Below are 20,095 nucleotides of genomic sequence, written 5' to 3'. Positions count from 1 at the left end.
GGCACCCTCAGTCGACGACCTGAGGGCAACAGTTCAAACTCAGACAGAATAATGAGTCATCTGTGAGCTCACAGCTTGAATAATGGCGTCTTGACATCTCTAACATCTAGTATCTTTCTGTGTCCCTCTGTGTGTCCTGGCCCAGGCCGCACCCTGCTGGAGAAGCTGAATAATGGCGTCTTGACATCTCTAACATCTAGTATCTTTCTGTGTCCCTCTGTGTGTCCTGGCCCTGCTGGAGAAGCTGAATAATGGCGTCTTGACATCTCTAACATCTAGTATCTTTCTGTGTCCCTCTGTGTGTCCTGGCCCTGCTGGAGAAGCTGAATAATGGCGTCTTGACATCTCTAACATCTAGTATCTTTCTGTGTCCCTCTGTGTGTCCTGGCCCTGCTGGAGAAGCTGAATAATGGCGTCTTGACATCTCTAACATCTAGTATCTTTCTGTGTCCCTCTGTGTGTCCTGGCCCAGGCCGCACCCTGCTGGAGAAGCTGTTCCTGCAGCAGGAGGAGACGGAGCCAGAGGCGGCGAAGAGGTTGTGTTCCAGGATCCTGGCCATGGGCCTCCTGCTGCCGTTCACTGACTGCTTCAGAGAGCAGCTGGGAGGCAGCGCCGTCCAGATCAACACCACAGCTGCAGCTAAGTTTGATGTTAGTATCGAACAGTACTCTTGTATCACCCGGTCCTTGTGTTTTTGGTTTGCAACGGCACTGCAACAGAGCTTTCTCTTTTTGTTTTATACTACAGTACACAACAAAAAGGGGGCGCCTGTGGCTCAGGAGGTAGAACAGGGTCGTCCAATGATCCATGGGTCGGCGGTTCGAGTCCCGGCTCCTCCTGTCCACATGTCGAAGTGTCCAAGACACTGAACCCCGCATTGCCTCCAGTGGTTGCCACCATTGGGGTGTGAATGTGGGAAGTGAGGATGCTGGCGTTGACTGTAGCCGCTTCATGAACCTCCCAATGTATGAATGAATGAATGGACCATTGTAAGTGCTTTGAATAGGCAATCCATTATTACAGTAGCAGATTTGTCATTTTGTTGTTTAGTTATTTTGATACTATGCTAAGTATCTTATGGGGCGGCAGTGCCGGTAGAGCAGCCGTGTGAGAACCGCAAGGTTCCAAGTTCGATCCCGGGCTCCCCCAGAGTTAGTGTACTCGAGCAAGACTCTGAACCCCTAATTGCTCCTGATGTATAAGTTAACTTAGTGCCTTACATGGTTTCCTCCGCCATCGGTGTATGAATGTACTGTATGCGTGAATGGGTGAATGTGCAATCTATGTAAAGCGCTTTGGATAAAAGCGCTATATAAATTCACCATTTTCCATTTACTGTGCCAAGTATATTATTTAGTCGGATGCTAGGTTTATGTCTACTTGCTCTCCTTTGTAGCGCTTTCTTGTTTCTTTCTGCACACTTTTTCAACCACTTCCCCATTGTTTGTTGACTTGGGGTCATGGAGTGTATTCTGCCCTTGCACTTTGTACAGTAAGTTGCTCTCTGGATTTTCTGTGGTGTTTACTCTGACCTTGCGGGATAATGTTTTTAAATTATTTCACCTTTTTCATAAAAAAAGCTCCACAAGCCACATCACAATGCGCTTTGAACTTTTTTGGAACCCCTCAGGGACCCCCTGGAGGTCCCCAGACACTTTGAGAACCACTGTAATGTAGCAAATCGCTGTGGATAAGGGCATCTAGCTAATCCGAATCCGATGTTGCTTGGATTGTTACCTTTTTGGGAACTTCTGTTTTGTATGTAGTAGATGGGAGGATCATAGAGACACAGGAAACCCAGAGAGGGTGAAGGACATGCAACACTTGTCTCAGAGTCAAACTGAGGATGTTGAGATTATGTTGCTAACACACTGTCTGAGCAGCTACCGCCGATTGTTATCGCCTTAAGCTGTGAGCCTCCCTCCCAGGCCCTACAGCCCACAGAATTCACTGCGATTGAAACACAACTATTGACCATAAAACAATGTAGCAAAACACCAACACCAACACCAATTTTATTCAGTACAATACATGATTCACAGATTGAAGATAGCAAATATTAGCACTGGAATGAATACTGATTATTGATTTCATGATGCTATTCAGGTAGAGAGAGTCCGTCTGGAAAAGAGACTATTGAGCCAAAATGTAATTTTCCATGTATTAATTCTCCATTTATTATGATATTAACAGTTATATGCACTTCATTTCGTGCAACTGTTTTGTATTTTCAGTATCAAGCCCTCTTTCAGCATGCTCTGTAATGGTATATTGTTGTGGTTTCTATGGAGCTATGGTACTGATGATCATGTGAGAGATGCTTGAGATCACATATGATGCTTGTTTCAGGAGATGATTGGTCAATCTGTTAGGTGATGATTGGCGTTTTTGGCTCGATGTAATTTGCTTCTTGGCAACACACCCCTCAGTTGTGTGCGTTTCATTGCGTGTGCGTCTCCCAGTGTGAGTAGGCCATCTGTGCATTGTGCAAGATTCTGTCCAGATTGTACCTCTCCCATTAGCCCTCACTGTGTCGTCATACTGTAGCTGGAACTGATCTTACAGACTAGCGTCAGGGATTTTAAATCTTTCGGTTTCAAAGTCGGCCCCCCAGGGAGTCTCCAGCAAATCAGTATTATTTTTCAGTGAGTGCCCTTAAACAGAACAACTCATGCTCTTTTGATTGCATTGCATTGCATTTCAATTCATTGTTGATACTAATTATAGTCTATACAGTAGCAGGGGTCTTCAACGTTTTCCAGACCAGGGCTATTGTTTTACAACACTATCTACTTAATTTACTCAACACTGATGTTTTGAATAAATTACGTTTTTTTTAAACGTCTGTAAACACATTATCTTTTCTATTTAATGTGTATTTAAACCCTCAATACTTAGTGAATTTGACATTTGGCCCTGTTTTACCTCTAGTCTAAACCAAACCTCTTTGCTGAACTTAGCCGATCTACAAGCTCACAATGCACTGTGAGCTTGTAGATTGGCTATTTTCATGTAAAAAGAAAAGTTTTGTTGTCCCCTCTGTAGAAACTCTGAGGATCCCCTGTTTAAGACCCATGGTCTATAAAATATTTATATAATATTTATGATACAACCCAAATAATATTTCCCTTTCTGGATATTTTGGGAACAAGGACAATATCATGAGCAACCAGGCTAGCAAGTAAAGAGTTATTTTCACATTCACATATTTCACCTCAGGGAGTTCACTGCATCACTGCGATACATTTCTCAGCACAACTTGGGAGTCGTTTCAGAGAGGCTGCACAGAAGGCTGCTTGTCCTTGATGTTATCCATTTGAACGCTAGCATCTGTTTTCTGGGCATGTCATAATAATAATAATAGGCCAACATTTTGCAGCTTGTAGATCAGCTTTTTTCAGTGAAGACTAGAGGTAGGGAAAAGGAGCGGGCTGAATTTTGTTTTAGGAAAGGTATTTTTGCTTTAGCAGACTTTTTATGCAAAGCGTGGGAAAAAAGGCAGAATGTTTTGTTTGTTTAAAAAAAGAAAAAGAAAAACTGTTTCTTGTACACAATGCAATACTGACGACGCAATGATTTGTATGGCGTGTCCTATAAGTCCATGTGGGCTGGGCGCCTTGGGTGCATGACACAAAAATAAAGAATCTATCTATCTATCTACTATAGAGCCCTGTAGGACTTCGGTCATATATATATTCCCATGTCGGATTACTGCAGGTAGCCCAACTCTGAGATGTACAGTATGGCATCGAAATTCGATAAAGTCATGTAAATGCATAAGGATGCAGCATAAATGCTGCAGACCTGGGTTCGGTTAAAACGGTTGACTTCAGCACCTTTCTGATGTCACCTGCGTCACATGACAGCCCGTGGAGAGAGAAACCTGAGACGGTGCATGTGTGTTTTGGAGCTAAAACAAGCTGCAGATGTTCTACAAGGCAGACTATAGCCCTGCATGCCAACCATCGACCTGACTGTCCTCTGCCACGGACACATTCTATCACGTTGGTACGTGATAGAGATGCTCACTTATAGATTCTAGCCCAAACACTCTGTCTCTCTTATAGATTCTACCTTGAACTCGCTCTTGCTCTTGCTCTTTCTCTCTCTCTCTCTCTCTCTCTGTCTGTCTGTCTGTCTGTCTGTCTGTCTGTCTGTCTGTCTGTCTGTCTGTCTGTCTGTCTGTCTGTCTGTCTGTCTCTCTCTCTCTCGCTACCTGCTCACTTATACATTCTACTCCACACACTCTGCCTCCCTTCTAGATTCTACCCTAAATGTACTCACTCACTCACTCACTCACTCACTCACAGGTCCCAACACAAACTCTCACCCTACACCGAAGTTGCCTGCACACATACACACACATGCACACTTTTCCCTCCACCCGCCTCTCTCTCTCTTGCATCCCTATGTCCCCACCCAGAGCCTGTTCCTCGTCACCACAGCAGAACCCGATCTGACTGCATACTGCAGCCTGTTAGAGAAAGCTGCAACCCCAGCATAGAGAGAGAGGGAGGGGGGGAGAGATGCAGGCGGAGCAAGGGCTGAAGAAGAGGAGGAGGAGGAGGTGGCATCATGAAATGAAGGCTTTCAGGACATGCAGGACCGGACAGGGCTGATGGCTCGATGAAGGCCTGAGGAGGAACAGCAGGGGACACAGTTGTGGACATTTTTGTGATGGACACAGGACAGTGCCGTAGGGAATGTATGTTCCTTTCACACAGGATACAGGATATCAGTGCCCAGATCAAGGATAGATGAATGGACGGCATGAAAGAAATGATGAATGGGTGATGGAGACATGATTTACAGGGGCAGCGGCCCTTGGTAGAGGTGGGGGTCCAGAGAAATGGAACCACTGAGAGGCTGAGTGATGAGCCCCAACCACCACGAGACAGCCGCATGGATACAGTACTTACAGTAGCCAAGATGTGTCAATCATTTAAAGAGGCAGAGCATGGAAGAGAGCGAGGAAGAGGTGGGAACAAGTATCAATATCTGAAGTCGAGACACTACATGATGGAATACTGTAACTATGGAGAAATCTTGGATGGCATTTTGCTGCTTTGTCTACCCCTACAGAATAATGGATTCGTCTTTGACTGCCTTGATGTGTTTAAATTAATTTGACTTGCCAAATGGATATACTTAGTAAAGACCACGATGCATAACGGATCAAATCTGCCACATCTTACTCTGCATCTCTTTTTGCTGGGAAGACGGATGTACAAACCACTGAATTCTGCATGGAGTCAATAGAATACAATGCAGTGTTTTCAGTGTGAGGGGCTACCATATGCACTGGGGTTCATCAGCATGGGAAATCAAACATGCAGCATCGGTCCGCCAAAAGCAGACCTGCCTGAACGGAGGAAGATATCTGGATAATATCACACTGGTGAAAGCCACATACAGTAGCTGAGATGTCGGTTTCCTCATCGTAATGCTTTTCGCATATACAAACATGGCATCATTTGGTGGGTGGAGCGCTGATTTTTCTTTCATGTTGAGCATTTAATTCACTGATACACTGATACAACTAATTCAGTGTATAGTGTTGTCACACCCTTTGGATTTGGAAGATATCCGGATATACACAGGGTTTCAGTCCAGCTCTATGTCTTGACTAAGTTCCAAGAAAACGACTGCAAAGCAATGAATCTTCCTTGACATTATTGCGGAAGTCTTGCGACTGTTGGCCCCGACACTGGAACTGGAATTATTGTTCCTTTGGAAACGCTGAATTGGCCTGAAAGAATGAAACTTCAGTGTAGCTGCTACTCTATAATGTGGACTACAGTAGCAGTTGAGACTGCTGATTCCATGTGATTCCACGGACTTGGCAAAGAAAACTAATCTTGTAATCAGTTTTCAGTTTTCAGCTATTAAAACAGCTACTGCGATGAGGCACCCGTTACAAATGTCCACTACAGCAGGCCAGCCATAATGGTGCATGTAATCTAATGGTGCCGTGCTAAATCTAAGCGAACCATGGATACGTCTGAATCCGACTCGGACGGTGACCCAGACACCGAGTCCTCTGCCACGTTGATGGAAGCCTCATCACCGGACGATGTGCCCACACCCACAGCTGCATGCACCACCGGTATCATGACGGCGGCAGCAGCGATGGCTGGCACCGCGTCCTGCTTGCTTTCACAGCTGCATGTGGATTGCATCTCCAGGTTGTTGCCAGCCCAAGAGCCGGTTCCCACCGGTGCGTCACAGACAGAGGATGACACGGTGCAGAGAGGCGGGAGTGTAACCATGGCAACTGGGCATAACATCACCGCTGCTGCTGACTTGGCACCAGACCGTGGTGTAAAAGACTCTGCAGTGTTCGAAAATGGTCGGGGTGTATTTTTGGGTAATGGGCACAATTGCACGAAGAAGGGAGATGAGGAGGAGTTTGAGAAGAGGAGAGACCAGGAGGAGGAGCAGGAGAAGGGGAGAGACCAAGAGGAGGGGAGGGATGGAGGCAGGCGAAAGAGCGACGGTCGAGAAGTAAAGGAAAAGACGGGTGACAGAAGGGACGTCACTGAAAAGCGGACGGACTTGGTGCCCCAGTTTGTCCAGGAGCTGCTGGGCGTGATCGGTCACTGTCATGACGAGGACAGAGAGAAGCTGCTGGACCTGGCATTGCTTAAACTTACACAGACTGTCCGCAGGAATTGCAATCTCTTTGAATACCTGCAGGTGGACATCTCTCATTTAGTCAAAACGCTTTAGTGCCTCTTTGAACAGTTGCAGGTACACACACTGAATGCCACTGTCATAGAATTAAGCCTGATCTATACTTTGTCGCATGACGTGTCCAATTATAGCCAATCTACAAGCTCTCAATGCGTCGTTGTCCCATAAGTTGTGAGCTTTTAAGTTGGCTATTTCCGCCATGGAACACTACGTACGATTGAGTATAAATTAGGCATTTGAGTAGACATAAATGCAAGTGTCTGTGGCAATCTCCCTCAGTTCTGTGTTTCCATAATTCCGATCCTATTACTGGTATTGTGATTGTGTTTTTGAACGTTTTAATGTTCTTTGTACTCTCTCAAAATCAAGAATAAGTTATGTATGGTATGAACAGATACTTGGTTTAAAATGTTTGATTTATATTGTTCGTGAAATCAATATAGGAAACGATTTAAAGAACCACACAGGATATTGTACAGCCAAACTCTATGCAAAATAATGTACTTCCACATACTATATAATCAGGCTGCTCCCTTAAAGATCATTGCACTTTCTTTGACATCCCGTTCCTTTAGCTATGTTTAAGAGCTGACATCAGTACATTATTGACCTATAGACAGAAAGCAATTTGTGTCTGTGCCAGTAAGAATGTAAGATTGGAAATAAAACCATTTAACAGACTCCACTCACCCCATTTGTCCATTTATTCTATTTCTCTCTGTTTCTCTCTCTTGCTCTCTCTGCCTCTCATCCGCCTCTCTCTTCTGTTCCTGTCCTCCCTGTCTCCACAGCAAGATCAGCTGTACACATGGGCAGCGGTCAGTCAGCCTCCCCATTCCCTGGAGCACTTTGAGGGCAGACTGCCGGGGCAGATCAGGGGCCTCTGGCCTCCACCGAAGGCTGGAATAGAGGACCGGTCTGGAGTCAAATACACGGAGGCTGGTAAGAACAGAACCACAGGTGCAGTAGAAATTCAAAGGGACAGAGACACAAACACATGAAATCCAGTTAAAGTAAACAAAAGCATGAATGCGTCTCTGCATCCAGGCTGGTAATGAGGGCGATACACAAATTCTAATGCCCATAGATGGATGATGAATCACATACCGAAGGGCACAGACACTTTTTTTTTTGTTTCTATACAGGAACACATTCTGAGGTACGAAAACCCACTGACGGTAACAATACATAAACATATAACCGACACGTAAATATGTGCACTCAATGTGACATAACGGGGAGACTGCCCCCTTTTTGGGGCAAAGTTATAATGCATGTACGTTGTCCCAATTACCCCTTAGATTAATAATTAATTATTTAGAAGCTCTATTTTTAGACTCCAGAATGGATTGGCCCAGTTATCACTTCTCCTGTGCTCTCCTGGAAAACAATTGGAGATTGTTGGCTTTATATCCACTTAACTGTATGCTGTACCGTTTATTGAATTGATTAGAACGCCCTCGAAGGTAAGGGAAGAGGATAAGAGGCCTTAAAAGGCATTTAATAGTCTATGGATGTCTTCCACTATTACTTTTTTCACGCCGTTTCCTGTTGCAGTGTTTGTGTCGATAGATGGCAAGAAATATAGTTGGACCCAAGCTGTTTCCTAGCAATGCAATTCTACTGACAAGGTCTATGGGATAGTAGATCGTACACACGGAATGAAGGACTTTGTGCAAGAAATTAATCCTATTGGATTTAGACTGAGCATGTGTACATACAACATGTATTAACATGACATACTGTAGTACCTTAATAGTCCTTGCTAGTATACGTTATTTAAATCAAATAAGCTTACTTATGGTTTAAATTTTTCACAACATGGGGACATATATTAGAATAGAATAATGAAATCTAAAATTTGTGAACTATAGTGTGGTCAAACTTAAAGGTAAAGATGTCAGTATAAAAGACTGCATCTTATGCTTTTAACATGTGTGACAATGTGTGTTGGCCCTGATAAATCAACAAATGGAAATAGTAAGAGCATAACTACCAGATATCCAGGGAAACAATGTAACAGTAAAAGTTTGAGTTCTTTAGGGTTATTTCTTTGAACCTTTTTTTTTCCTTACGATTAATATTTTGACTTTTATGCCTTGTATTGATAGGATAGTAGACTGACAGGAAATGAGGAGAGAGATGGGGAGTGACACGGGTCGGGATTCGAACCCGCAACCCGCAACACGCTGTCACGCTGGCATTTCAGCCTAGGGTGCCCGGACCACCACCACGTCGGTGGTCCGGGCCAAACAGAACTCTTTTTAAAACATCCTAAGCCCATGGCAACCCAGAACTGCCTTCTGGTGATGAGCTTGTTCTTTATAGTCCATTTTTATGACTTAGCTACTGTAACTAAGCAGCTTATATACATTAAGGGCTTGAAAAACTCGGGTAACATTTTATATTTATTTTCTTATTCTATTTCCAATGTGGAATCTAACAGCACAGCTATGATGTCACACAGTACTGCTGAGCATTGCTTTGTGAGAAAACGTCCCCTCTCGCTGTCGTTAATGTGCTTTCTCTCTCCGGCCATTTGTTTTTGCTTTGATGTCTTCCTTTTCTTTCCGACTCGATTAACCTTTTTCTCTGCAGCCCAGAGAGAGAGAGCCCAAGAGAATCCAGGACACTCTGGGCCTTTTTTTTGGTTTCCTCTTAGATTTATGCACACAAAAGGGAGAAAATGGTGCTAATGTATGCAGGGCCTGTATACCTCGTCTTCTCTAAAGCAAAGGAATTAGAACCAGGATGCAGTTTAATGACAGAACAGAGCACACACACATGCATACTCTCCCTTTAAAAAACAATCAAAACAAGTTGTGGCTTGGCATCGAAGACAAAATATTATATGGATGCTCACTGACTCTCAGTGAATGTTGTGCAAGGACTTTTATTTATTCACAAGTTTTCTTTTACTTTTGTGCTGAATGGAATCTCTCTTTCTTTATGCTGTGACATGTTTAGAGGACACCGAAGGTGAGTAATAATTTGTGTTATTTTATTTTAGCTTTTCTTTTTCTCTTTTACACCCGTGTGTGTGTGTGTGTGTGTGTGTGTGTGTGTGTGTGTGTGTGTGTGTGTGTGTGTGTGTGTGTGTGTGTGTGTGTGTGTGTGTGTGTGTGTGTGTGTGTGTGTGTGTGTGTGTGTGTGTGTGTGTGTGTGTGTGTGTGTGTGTGTGTGTGTGTGTGTGTGTGTGTGTGTGTGTGTGTGTGTGTGTGTGTGTGTGTGTGTGTGTGTGTGTGTGTGTGGTGCCACAACAACATTGCATAAAAGCGGGCATGGTCGCATAGCGACAGTGAATGAGTCACCAACAGGGCAGCAGCTAAAGATGGGTTCAAACACTTGACTCAACGGCATTTTGTTCCCACATTATCCCCCCCCTGCTGTTGTCAGTGAGATCCTAACATCCATCCATCTGTCTGTTCAACGCAAATAGCTCTGGCATGCATGCCATCTCATTTTCAGATATCTTAACCGTTTTAACCATCCAAATACTATAATGTTTTTATTTTTACTCTGTGAACTAATTAAACATTGCAGTTAGGTTCCATTCTGTGAGTGAAGCATGATCTGTTCAGTGTTCAGTGTCTCACCAAAGTGTTTCCTTAGTGAATCATGTTCATTTGACAACTAGGTCTTTTTGTTTTCAGCGTTAGGTGTTGAATACATTTGATTTGTTGTTGCTCAGCAAGAGCAGCATGAGGGATTTTTCTTCATTAAAGGGATAGTTCAGATTTTTTGAACTTAAGTTGTATGAAATACTTGCCATTAATATAGTGGTTGCAACTGTATTCATTGATTGCCCGAGTCCTGTGGTGGGAGTTCTACTCTGGTTTTGGTGAAATATCAAGTAGTTCCGGTCATTTTGTGGGGGGCACTGGGGGCCACGCATAAAAGTAAATTAATCCACAAAACTAACGTCATTTGTATTGTTGACCTATTTCTAAAATATTAGTGCAACTTCCGTTCTTTTTTTACCCCTCTATCACACAGAACTATGTTTTTTGTGTCCATATCACTACGCCCAAAAAATAGTTCCATGTGATAGAGGGGTCAAAGTTGAACGAAAGTCGTGCTAATATTTTAGAAATAGGTCAACAATACAAATTACGTTCGTTTTGTGGATTCATACTTTTACTGCGTGGCCCCAGTGCCCCCCACAAAATGGCCGGAACTACTTAATATTGACCAAAACCAGAGCAGAACTCCCACCATGGGACTCGGGCAATCAATTAATACAGTTGCAACTACTATATTAATAGCAAGTATACAACTTAAGTTAAAAAAATCTGAACTATCCCTTTAATGGTAATTTTATACTGTCCAACGCCCTTGCATCTAAGTTTACATGTGAATATTTCCTTTGAAAAGACTTGACAATTAATTGTCATACAAATAACTTGATTGAACGTGATTGATTAAAAAAAAACTGTTTTGCTTTTAGGCTTTGCAACAAATAAATGCATTTGAGAGTGTATACATACGGGTCCATTTGGTTCCACTTGCACACTCTCGAAGTTACAGACTCAAGGGTCTTATTTGGACCGCTGGTGGTGGTGCAAAATCTAACCAGGACCCTGGGAGTTCATAATGGTACCCGTGTTACTCCTTACACAGTCTCTCCATGTATTTCTCTAGAATACCAGTCAGCCCTCCTGGGTCTTAAACGGCAACAGAAAGAAGACCTCAAAGAACTGCAGGTCAGTCATTTTTCTTCATATAGTCTGGCAGCCGACAGGCTTCTTTTGTTTTTAAAGTGGGAATTTTGGTATATAGGATTTTTTTTATTGGCCTAAAATATTGTCTATATACATACAGTCATGAATCCACTTGCTGACCGGCATGCTTCTGAATCCATTCCAAGCATTCGTTTTTGCACAAAAACACTCCTTGGGCTAAAAACGGCCATAGCCGTCATGACAAATGTTATGAGGTCAACACAAATGTGAGGAGGTCAGCACATTTTGGGCACATTTGGCCAAGTGGCTATGGGTGTTTTTTAGCCCAAGGAGTGTTTTTGTGCAAAACTAATGCTTGGAATGGATTCATAATCATGAAAACCCCCTAGTTTGACATGTCACATGCTACTTAAAGCATAAGGAAAGTTTGACATTTTTGAGATTTTGGCCTTATACAGGATGTTAATGGGAGGGTCACAAGAAACCCCTATACAAAAGATTGCTCAATAATGACAGCCGGTCAGCAAGTGGATTCATGATGTATGTAGACAAAATAAATATAAATTTTCCACCCGTCCACCTCGGCTGCCGGACTAATATATTTGACTATTAAGATGCTAGAGGGATACACTAGTGTTCACAATTTGCAGGGGGCGCTTTTGATTGATGAAATTCGTATCCCGACCTGAAAATCATTATTTTCTGTTTATTAAAGAGCTCCGTTTCTGAGTGCTCTACTGTATAACCAGCAGGTGGCAGCAAAGGCACATAATATTTGTTGGAGAGGTGGTGGGCTGATAAACAGTCATGTGGTAGATCAAGTGCTGTGGAAAAATGTAGTCACACCATCATGACCCCAGCTTGTAAATCAACACCAGTGCTTTATTGGCAACACAAATTATGACCCAAATGTTCTTGATCTTCCTGGTTTTTAAACCTTATTTAAGCGGACAAGTTGACCTAACACACCCTGGTATTTATTTATCCAACAGCCTGGAGGAAGGAAGGATGGCTTTGTGACTGATCAAAATCAAATACACAATATTGTTTACCGATGACCTATAATCGATAATGTTACAAAGGTTTTTCAAAGATATTTATATCAAGTATATTTTGAGGGACTAGTGATTAATAATCATTCATGTGGATCTGATGGCCAAACAGGTAGAGGCTTTTGTTGTTCGTTTCACTCGGGTACCGAAGTCCTGAAGTCACTCACTCATCTCCTGGTTCACGGAAGTATTTTCCCTATGGTACTTTGTCCGACTTCGTACATGAGACTTTGTCTTACATGAGACTTTGTCTCATGTACGAATCGTGGTCCAAAAATAAACAAACTGTCCAGGCGATATTGTCAGGGAGGTGGCTCTGTATCGTCAGTCAATCATATTTGATACAGTCTGTTTCTGGAAAATGTTATTAATTTGGCAGCGGTAACATAACGATTTCTCAATTACGTCAGACTTCGCTGCTCTATAATGCAGCCTTTAAACCATTTTGACCTGAGATCAGATTCAAAAAATGTCTTCTACATCCATCCATCGATTTTTCAAAAATAGCAGACCTACAAGCTCGTAGCGCGCCACTCGGTGACGCGCTATGAGCTTGTAGATCTGCTATTTTCCAATAGCTAAAGTATAACATAATGCTAACACCAAAAGGGGTTCCCGCCCATAATGGGTTAAGACCAGTTCAATTAAGCTTGGAATATTATTTAGTCATGGTCCAAGATCATATTTAGTATAGAGCTGCAACTATCGTTTACGTTCTTAGCGATTATTACCCTATTGTGCTGAATATAAGACTACGTTTCCTTTCCAATGGAAATATCCCCCCAAAAAACGGGGTCGTATTATAATCGATAAGTGGAATTTTAAATGAATCGTTTAACCACTTCATTTTATACTTTGTTGCACATAAAAATAGTGAAACTAACACATCTACAAGCTCACAACGCCTTGCAGTGCAACACATTGTGAGCTTGTAGATCGTCTATTTTCACTTTTTGGAGTTTTGTTCCTATAATAACATGACCGCAATAGGGCTCAAATTATTTATTAAATTAATTATCGATGTTTTTTTTTTATAATAAATTCATTAGATTTTACTTCGTATTCTAGAACACCCAGCTCTAGTTTACAGGATTGAGGAGTTTACATGTTCAGACTTTCCAAGCTGCTGTGAAGGTTTCAAATTGGTGACCAGGGTTGAAGTCATCTTGTGTTCCTGTGAAACGTCATGTTTGGATAGATTTGCAGAACAGAGGGGTATTTTTTTTAAATGGCAGAACGAGCAAGTACATTGTTATGACTGATTACTTAGTTTGTTCCTCGTTGTACCCCAGTGCTTCTCACGTTATGACTATGAGTCTACATCCAAAATTTGTCACAGCACGCTTGTTTGCTGATGGATGCGGATGTTAAAAAATGTATGAGCAAATTAAGATTTGGTTCATGATTCATGGTTTTCATTATGTTGAGCCCCAGAATTAAGGAATACATTTATAAAACCATGGAATGCCCCCCTTTCAGATTAGCTTCATGGTTGCAAAGTGAAATTTCAGAGTCTTGCAAAAATGTAGTTGATTTTCCCATAAATCCTTTGGGACGTTATACTCGTACACTACATTTGTATTCCAGTGGCTTGGCCCTTGGGCCTTAAAGCATTTCTTACAACTTACCAAAAAGGCAAAAATCAAGATCGTATTATCCCTTCTTTGTCTGCTCATGTTATTTGTTTTGAAGAGGTTATTGTTGAATGTATTCAATAAGGTTTTAAATAAACTTTTGTTATGCAAGTTCTAGGGCTAGGACATAATTTGAAAATGTATCGAAACCAATATTTAGAACCAGAAACCGACGTATGAATCAAGTTTATTGAGGAAAAAGATTTATCAGATTGTCAAAATCGTGATATCGCCTCTCTCTCTTTTTTTCTCCATTTCCAGAACGACTGCACGCTAAAGACGGTCAAACTGAAAGTGGAACACGTTAACGTCATCCTACAGCTAGAGCAAACCATCGAAGACCTGAGGACCAAGATCGCAGAGCTCGAGTATCTTCCCCCTCTGCTGGACAGGGAAAGTACTGCGACCGCCAGCACCCGGGACCAGGAGTGCGGAGGCGAGGATGGCCTCCTCAGGGTCGTGTGTGACGTGCACCTGCAGACGGAAACGGCCATGGCAGACTGTCTGGAAGCCAAGTCGGTCCAGACCTCGCCCATGGACGAGACCAAGTCGGTCCAGACCTCGCCCATGGACGAGACCAAGTCGGTCCAGACCTCGCCCATGGACGAGACCAAGTCGGTCCAGACCTCGCCCATGGACGAGAGCTTTATGTTCAGAGTGCCTTGTGCGGACGCGGCGGATCGGACTGGCGAGCTGAGCGTCCCCGTGCCCGTTCCCACCTCGCCCAAAGCGGTGCAGGCGGAGTTTAAGTGCGTGTGCCAACAGCAGCCGCAGTCTCACGTGCCTCCGCCCTTCCCGGTAGGGATGCCACCTCCTCCCCCACCACCACCACTACCCGGAGGAGCGATGCCACCACCCCCTCCCCCGCCACCGCTTCCAGGACACACAATGCCACCACCTCCTCCTCCTCCTCCATTACCAGGGGGTGCAATGCCTCCCCCTCCTCCACCGCCCCCCTTGCCACCGGGCTCAGCCCTCCCGCCTCCGCCTCCTCCCTTGCCCGGCATGCCGGGACCTCCACCCCCACCACCACCTCCTCCTCTCCCGGGCGGCCCTCCCGGACCTCCTCCTCCACCTCCGCTACCTGGAATGGGGTGCCCGCCACCGCCTCCTCCCCCACCACCTGGCTGTGGGCCCCCGCCTCCCCCTCCTCCCCCAGGGGGTGCCTTCGGACCCCCCGGGGCCCTGGGGTTCCTGGTTCCTCCCCTGCCCCTGGGACTCTATGCCCTGGGCGTCCCAGCGCACGAGAAGCCCCCCAGGAAGGCCGTGGTGGAGCCGCCCACCCCCATGAAACCACTCTACTGGACCAGGATACAGCTTCACACCAAGAGGTGCGCAGCATGTTTGACCATGTCGCTGTGTGGGGGATGTGTGATGTCTACATTGATTGATCATATTTTTCATTTCAACCTTTATTTAGTTCTCGGAAAACACACTGAGGGCTGAGACCCTCTTTTTCAGTGGTGCCGAGATTACAACACATCAACAATGTACAATGGGGGGACAAAGAAAACAAAACATAGATGAATAAAGTAAATTACTGGATCGTAGCTGTCGGGTGGAAACCTCTTATCTCCATATTTTAACTTTTTGTGTTTTTTGTAAAATAAACCCATTCTTTATCATAATACAGTGTCACACACAAGCATCAAAAGTAGCAGATCTGCAAGCTCGAAACTTGAGCTTGTCGATCTGCTATTTTTTAAATTTGAATCCTGCAAAGTAACAGTTTTGGATATATGAGGCTGCCACCCGACAGATTTAATTAAATTGTGAAAATAGCTACAATATCTACAATCTCACATGCGTTCAGTTAACCCCTACTTTATAAATACGTTTTAATATTATTAGTAGTGGTGGTATTTCACTGTAATCTTAATTCCTAATTATTTCACTGTAATCCTTTTAATTTCATAGCATGTTCTATGTATCATGGCTATTTTTAACTTCAGTTTGTGCTTGTGAATGTGTTGCTTTGTCTCAGGGAGGTGTCTACTTCGTTGGTGTGGGAGGACATCGACGAGCCGGACAACATGGACTTCCAGGAGTTTGCAAAGGTTTTCTGCAAGACGGCGGTGAAGGAGAAGAAGAAGCCGCTCTCGGACACCATCACCAAGTCCAAGGCCAAGCAGGTCAGCGTGTGTGAGAACCTGCTCTCTGTTCCAACTCCCTCTTCCCTTTCTCCTCATTCTTTCTTATTCCATTAACTCAGAAGGGAATAAGACATTTCCTTCCCCTTGTTTTCCACTCCTCGCTTTTCATCTCCATCCTTTGTCAGCCTCTCATTGCCTCTATTGACATGATGTACATACATGTTGTCACTATCGGGTGGAAACCTTGTATCTCCAAAACGTTTTATCATTTAAAATTTAAAATGTGTGAAAATAGCAGATCTACAAGCTCGCAACGCATCGTGTTGGCGACATTTTGCATGAATTTGAGTATTAATCTGTGAAAGCAAGTAAGATGTTGAAATATGGACATATCAAGGTTTCTGCCCGACAACACACAGATTGTCAAAGGTGGAGAGAATAAAAAGCAGGTAGGCTGACATCTAATGTCTATCCTAGTCTCCAAGGAACCTGTGAAATGCCACAGCAGTACTGTTGAATCCAGTTATTGTTATGGAAAATCTCCCAATTGAAAATAATATGAATTATGGTCTCTGTGACGTGAGTTGTTCTGGTTGTGTAGATGAACTAGATTGAACTTGCAAACATAGACTTTTCAACCAATGTCGTGTCACACGTGTGTGTGTTTTTTGTATGGATGCACTTTTCCAGGTCTCCTATTTGTCTGCTTTTCTCTGTATATATCTGCGTGCCTGTGACCGAGCAACAGGAGGAGGGAGAGGGGGGATGCTGGCTGTTTCTGAGGTGTTTTGGCGTCTGTGGCTTTTTGCTACACAGAAGAAAGTCTTCCATCCGTCCCGACACCCTCCCGCCCCCTCCTCCCCTCGCTCTACAGCTGCATCCTCTCTCTCTCTCTCTCTCTCTCTCTCTCTCTCTCTCTCTCTCTCTCTCTCTCTCTCTCTCTCTCTCTCTCTCTCTCTCTCTCTCTCTCTCTCTCTCTCGCTCGCACAGGGACACACGTCAACATGCACACATTCGCATAAACTCTGAAACGTTGCTTTCATATCAGCCGTGCACTCCTTAACGGAAACGGTATAATGGTTTTGGGTTTTAAAGATGGGATCGATCTAGTGACACCATCACGTTTTTACTTTAGTCTTTTTACTCGAACCTCTCACCTTCTCTACTTGGCGTGTTAACACTTTCAACCTGGTGTCTTCCTATTGTGGGAATGTCATTTTAAATAAGGCAAAAAAGTGGGTAAACTGCTCCCTATGAAAGGCTGCAGTGTGGAATGGTACTTTTCTTTTTCTTTTTTCTTTTTTTCAATGTATGTGATTATTTATTTTTTCCCTTCTTTGTTGGAGGGGTGGGGGTTGCACGGGAGGTTTTCAACTTTGAAGTCTATTTCATAATATTTGTGAGTCCTTAAGTGAAACGGGGCCAGAGAGGCACATTTAAAAGCGCTCTCCCCCTCCCCCCATGATGCATTGCGGTGGGAGATGGCAGACAGACCAGGGTCTCCACTAATGTAGAGCTTATTTATTTTACAAGGCTCTCCTAAACACGACGCGGTTTCACTGGATTCCTCGCAACACATGCACCTCTAAAATTGCCCTTTTTAGAGGTGCATGCTCCGTTGCACGGCAGGGTGTCACGCGGCCGAAAATTGCTGACCTGCAAGCTCTCACTACATCGCATCCGCGTCACATTGTGAGCTTGTAGGTCAGCTATATTTTACCCGGCGACACAGTCTACCAACAAAATATAATTTGGGCTCAAGTCACCCGCTCTCACTTTCTGCTGATCCCTCACTTTTGCCTTCTCTTTCTTTCTGCCTCTCCTCTCTCCCTCTGTCCAATTTCAATTTGTATTTTTCTATGTACTTTTATCTCTACCCCCCACACCCCCCCCCCCCCCCCCTGCCATCTTCTCTCTCTTTCTTCTCTTCTCTTGCTCAACTTATCAATTCTCTGCTCGTCTCTCTCGCCCCCCCTGCCTTCTTCACTATCCATTTTATAATCTCTCTCTCTCTCCCTCCATCTCTTCAGCCCACTCTGTATTGTTTGTTTCCTTCATGATTATTATCTGATTATGGGGCTATTTGGCTGCAGTTAACTTTTATAACATTTCATTAAGTCAGTGGTTTAGCGTGTCGCGTGCGTTTGGGAGCATTCTTTTGTGTCTCCTTTGAACTATCGTCGTCCCACCGCCGGAGTCTTTTTATGCCGACTGGTGTTTTTTGCTCTTTTTTGTGTGTGGTAAATCTGGATGCAATTTTGAGTTGCCAAATTGTGTTTTAGGAATTTCTAGTTGTTTCGGCGATTAACCTTGTGAATAGCCTGGTGGAGAGGCTCTACTTGTGATGTAAAAGGCTTACTTTGAGGTGTGTGTGTGTGTGTGTGTGTGTGTGTGTGTGTGTGTGTGTGTGTGTGTGTGTGTGTGTGTGTGTGTGTGTGTGTGTGTGTGTGTGTGTGTGTGTGTGTGTGTGTGTGTGTGTGTGTGTGTGTGCTCTCATGCGTGGGCACACATGTATTTCCTTTTTCCCTCTGACGCTAGCTGATTGAAATAATTGGAAATCTTTCTTTTTTTCCACTGAAATTGCTCCTACCAGGAAGACTTTTATTTTGATAGTGGAAAAATAATGCTGCTTCTCTTTGTTGTCATTGTACAGGGCACTGCAGCCATAGGAAACAGGTTAACCTAGAGGAAATAATGTCATAACCATTAATAGCCGCCTATGAGTCTGTCATTTAGCAGTCTTAGATGGGTGGGAAAGTGGAAGGTTGGTCAAATTCTTGTTGCTGTGCAAGCGAAAGGTCCTCAGTCGGATTCCCCACAACAGCCGGTTGTTGTAGAGACATTCCGACCAGATTGACAATTTAAAGTGATTATGATTTTTCTCATAAATATTTTTATCCGGTGCTACGGTCCAACTGTTTATCAGTTGGATTGGGTCAAGCATACAGCTGGAGTCTGTGTATATAAACCCAACTCATAATTAATCCAGATTGTGTGATGATGTAGTCTATACTACATGTTCTTAATCTTTCCAACCAGTCACAATGTACCCATTTAACGCACACAGCAGCAACGGCAAACACCGTCACACATTATGTTACACGTGGTACAAATTCACACATCGACGGCAGCCGAAGCCATGCAAGGCAGTGGCACCATCCTGCTCAACGGGAGCAGTTTTCAGCCTATTTACTCCATCATGATACCAACACTGCTGCACTGAGCCGCGGATCAAACCAGGAACCAAATCCCTATTTGTTTGATTTTGTTTCCAAAATCATGCACCAGGTGTGCCCCCAGGATAGGGACCCTACAGTTCATATGGTTAAGAATACCATCACGCTGTACTAAACCCATTGTGGTGATGATGAAGGTCTGGTTGTTCTGTGCCAGAATGACCATTGTCCAGAGCTTTGATAGACATCTGAAAACATGCTTGCACTGAGAGACAATAGGTTTTGTTCTCTACACCGAGAGAGGAAGGTTATGCTTATGTAGTGTACACACACGCACACACACACACACACACACACACACACGCACACGCTTTTACAGTACATGTTACGTCCGTGACCTATGCAAGCACATTAAGTACGCACACGCCTCGGCCAACACGACTGCACGCATAGATGCAACTCATGCCAACATACACACGATGCTTCACTCAGCATGCACTGCACACGCTGCAGTTCAGTTGACCTCATGTTCCCCTTTCCATTCGGCCTGTCCGGCTCTGACATGGAAATCCAAGCTAATTATTTAATCACGCAGAAACACACTCATTCTCACTCATTCACAGACAGGAGATCTAACAGCTGCTGGCTGATGTGCGAATGGACTCTATTAAAACTCGCAATCATACGATCACAAGACGTAAGTCTTGGGTTTCCAGCTGTCATCTCTGTTTACATTTGAATTATTGTTGTGTCCGTGTTTTTAA

General features: G+C 43.9%; 1 protein-coding gene across 1 annotated transcript in view; it reads left to right on the top strand.

The window, feature by feature from the left end:
- Positions 1-20,095, top strand: part of fmn2b (formin 2b) — a 104,769-nt gene that overhangs the window by 16,142 nt on the left and 68,532 nt on the right. Inside the window, exons 4-8 of the mRNA XM_079492948.1 lie at positions 473-651; positions 7,486-7,636; positions 11,336-11,397; positions 14,324-15,393; positions 16,047-16,194. Coding sequence (XP_079349074.1) covers positions 473-651; positions 7,486-7,636; positions 11,336-11,397; positions 14,324-15,393; positions 16,047-16,194 — 1,610 coding nt within the window. The remainder of the gene's footprint in view (positions 1-472; positions 652-7,485; positions 7,637-11,335; positions 11,398-14,323; positions 15,394-16,046; positions 16,195-20,095) is intronic.

Source organism: Electrona antarctica (genome assembly GCF_951216825.1).
Source record: "Electrona antarctica genome assembly, chromosome: 22".
Lineage (NCBI taxonomy): Eukaryota > Metazoa > Chordata > Actinopteri > Myctophiformes > Myctophidae > Electrona > Electrona antarctica.
This window is presented reverse-complemented; position numbering and strand designations above follow the sequence as displayed.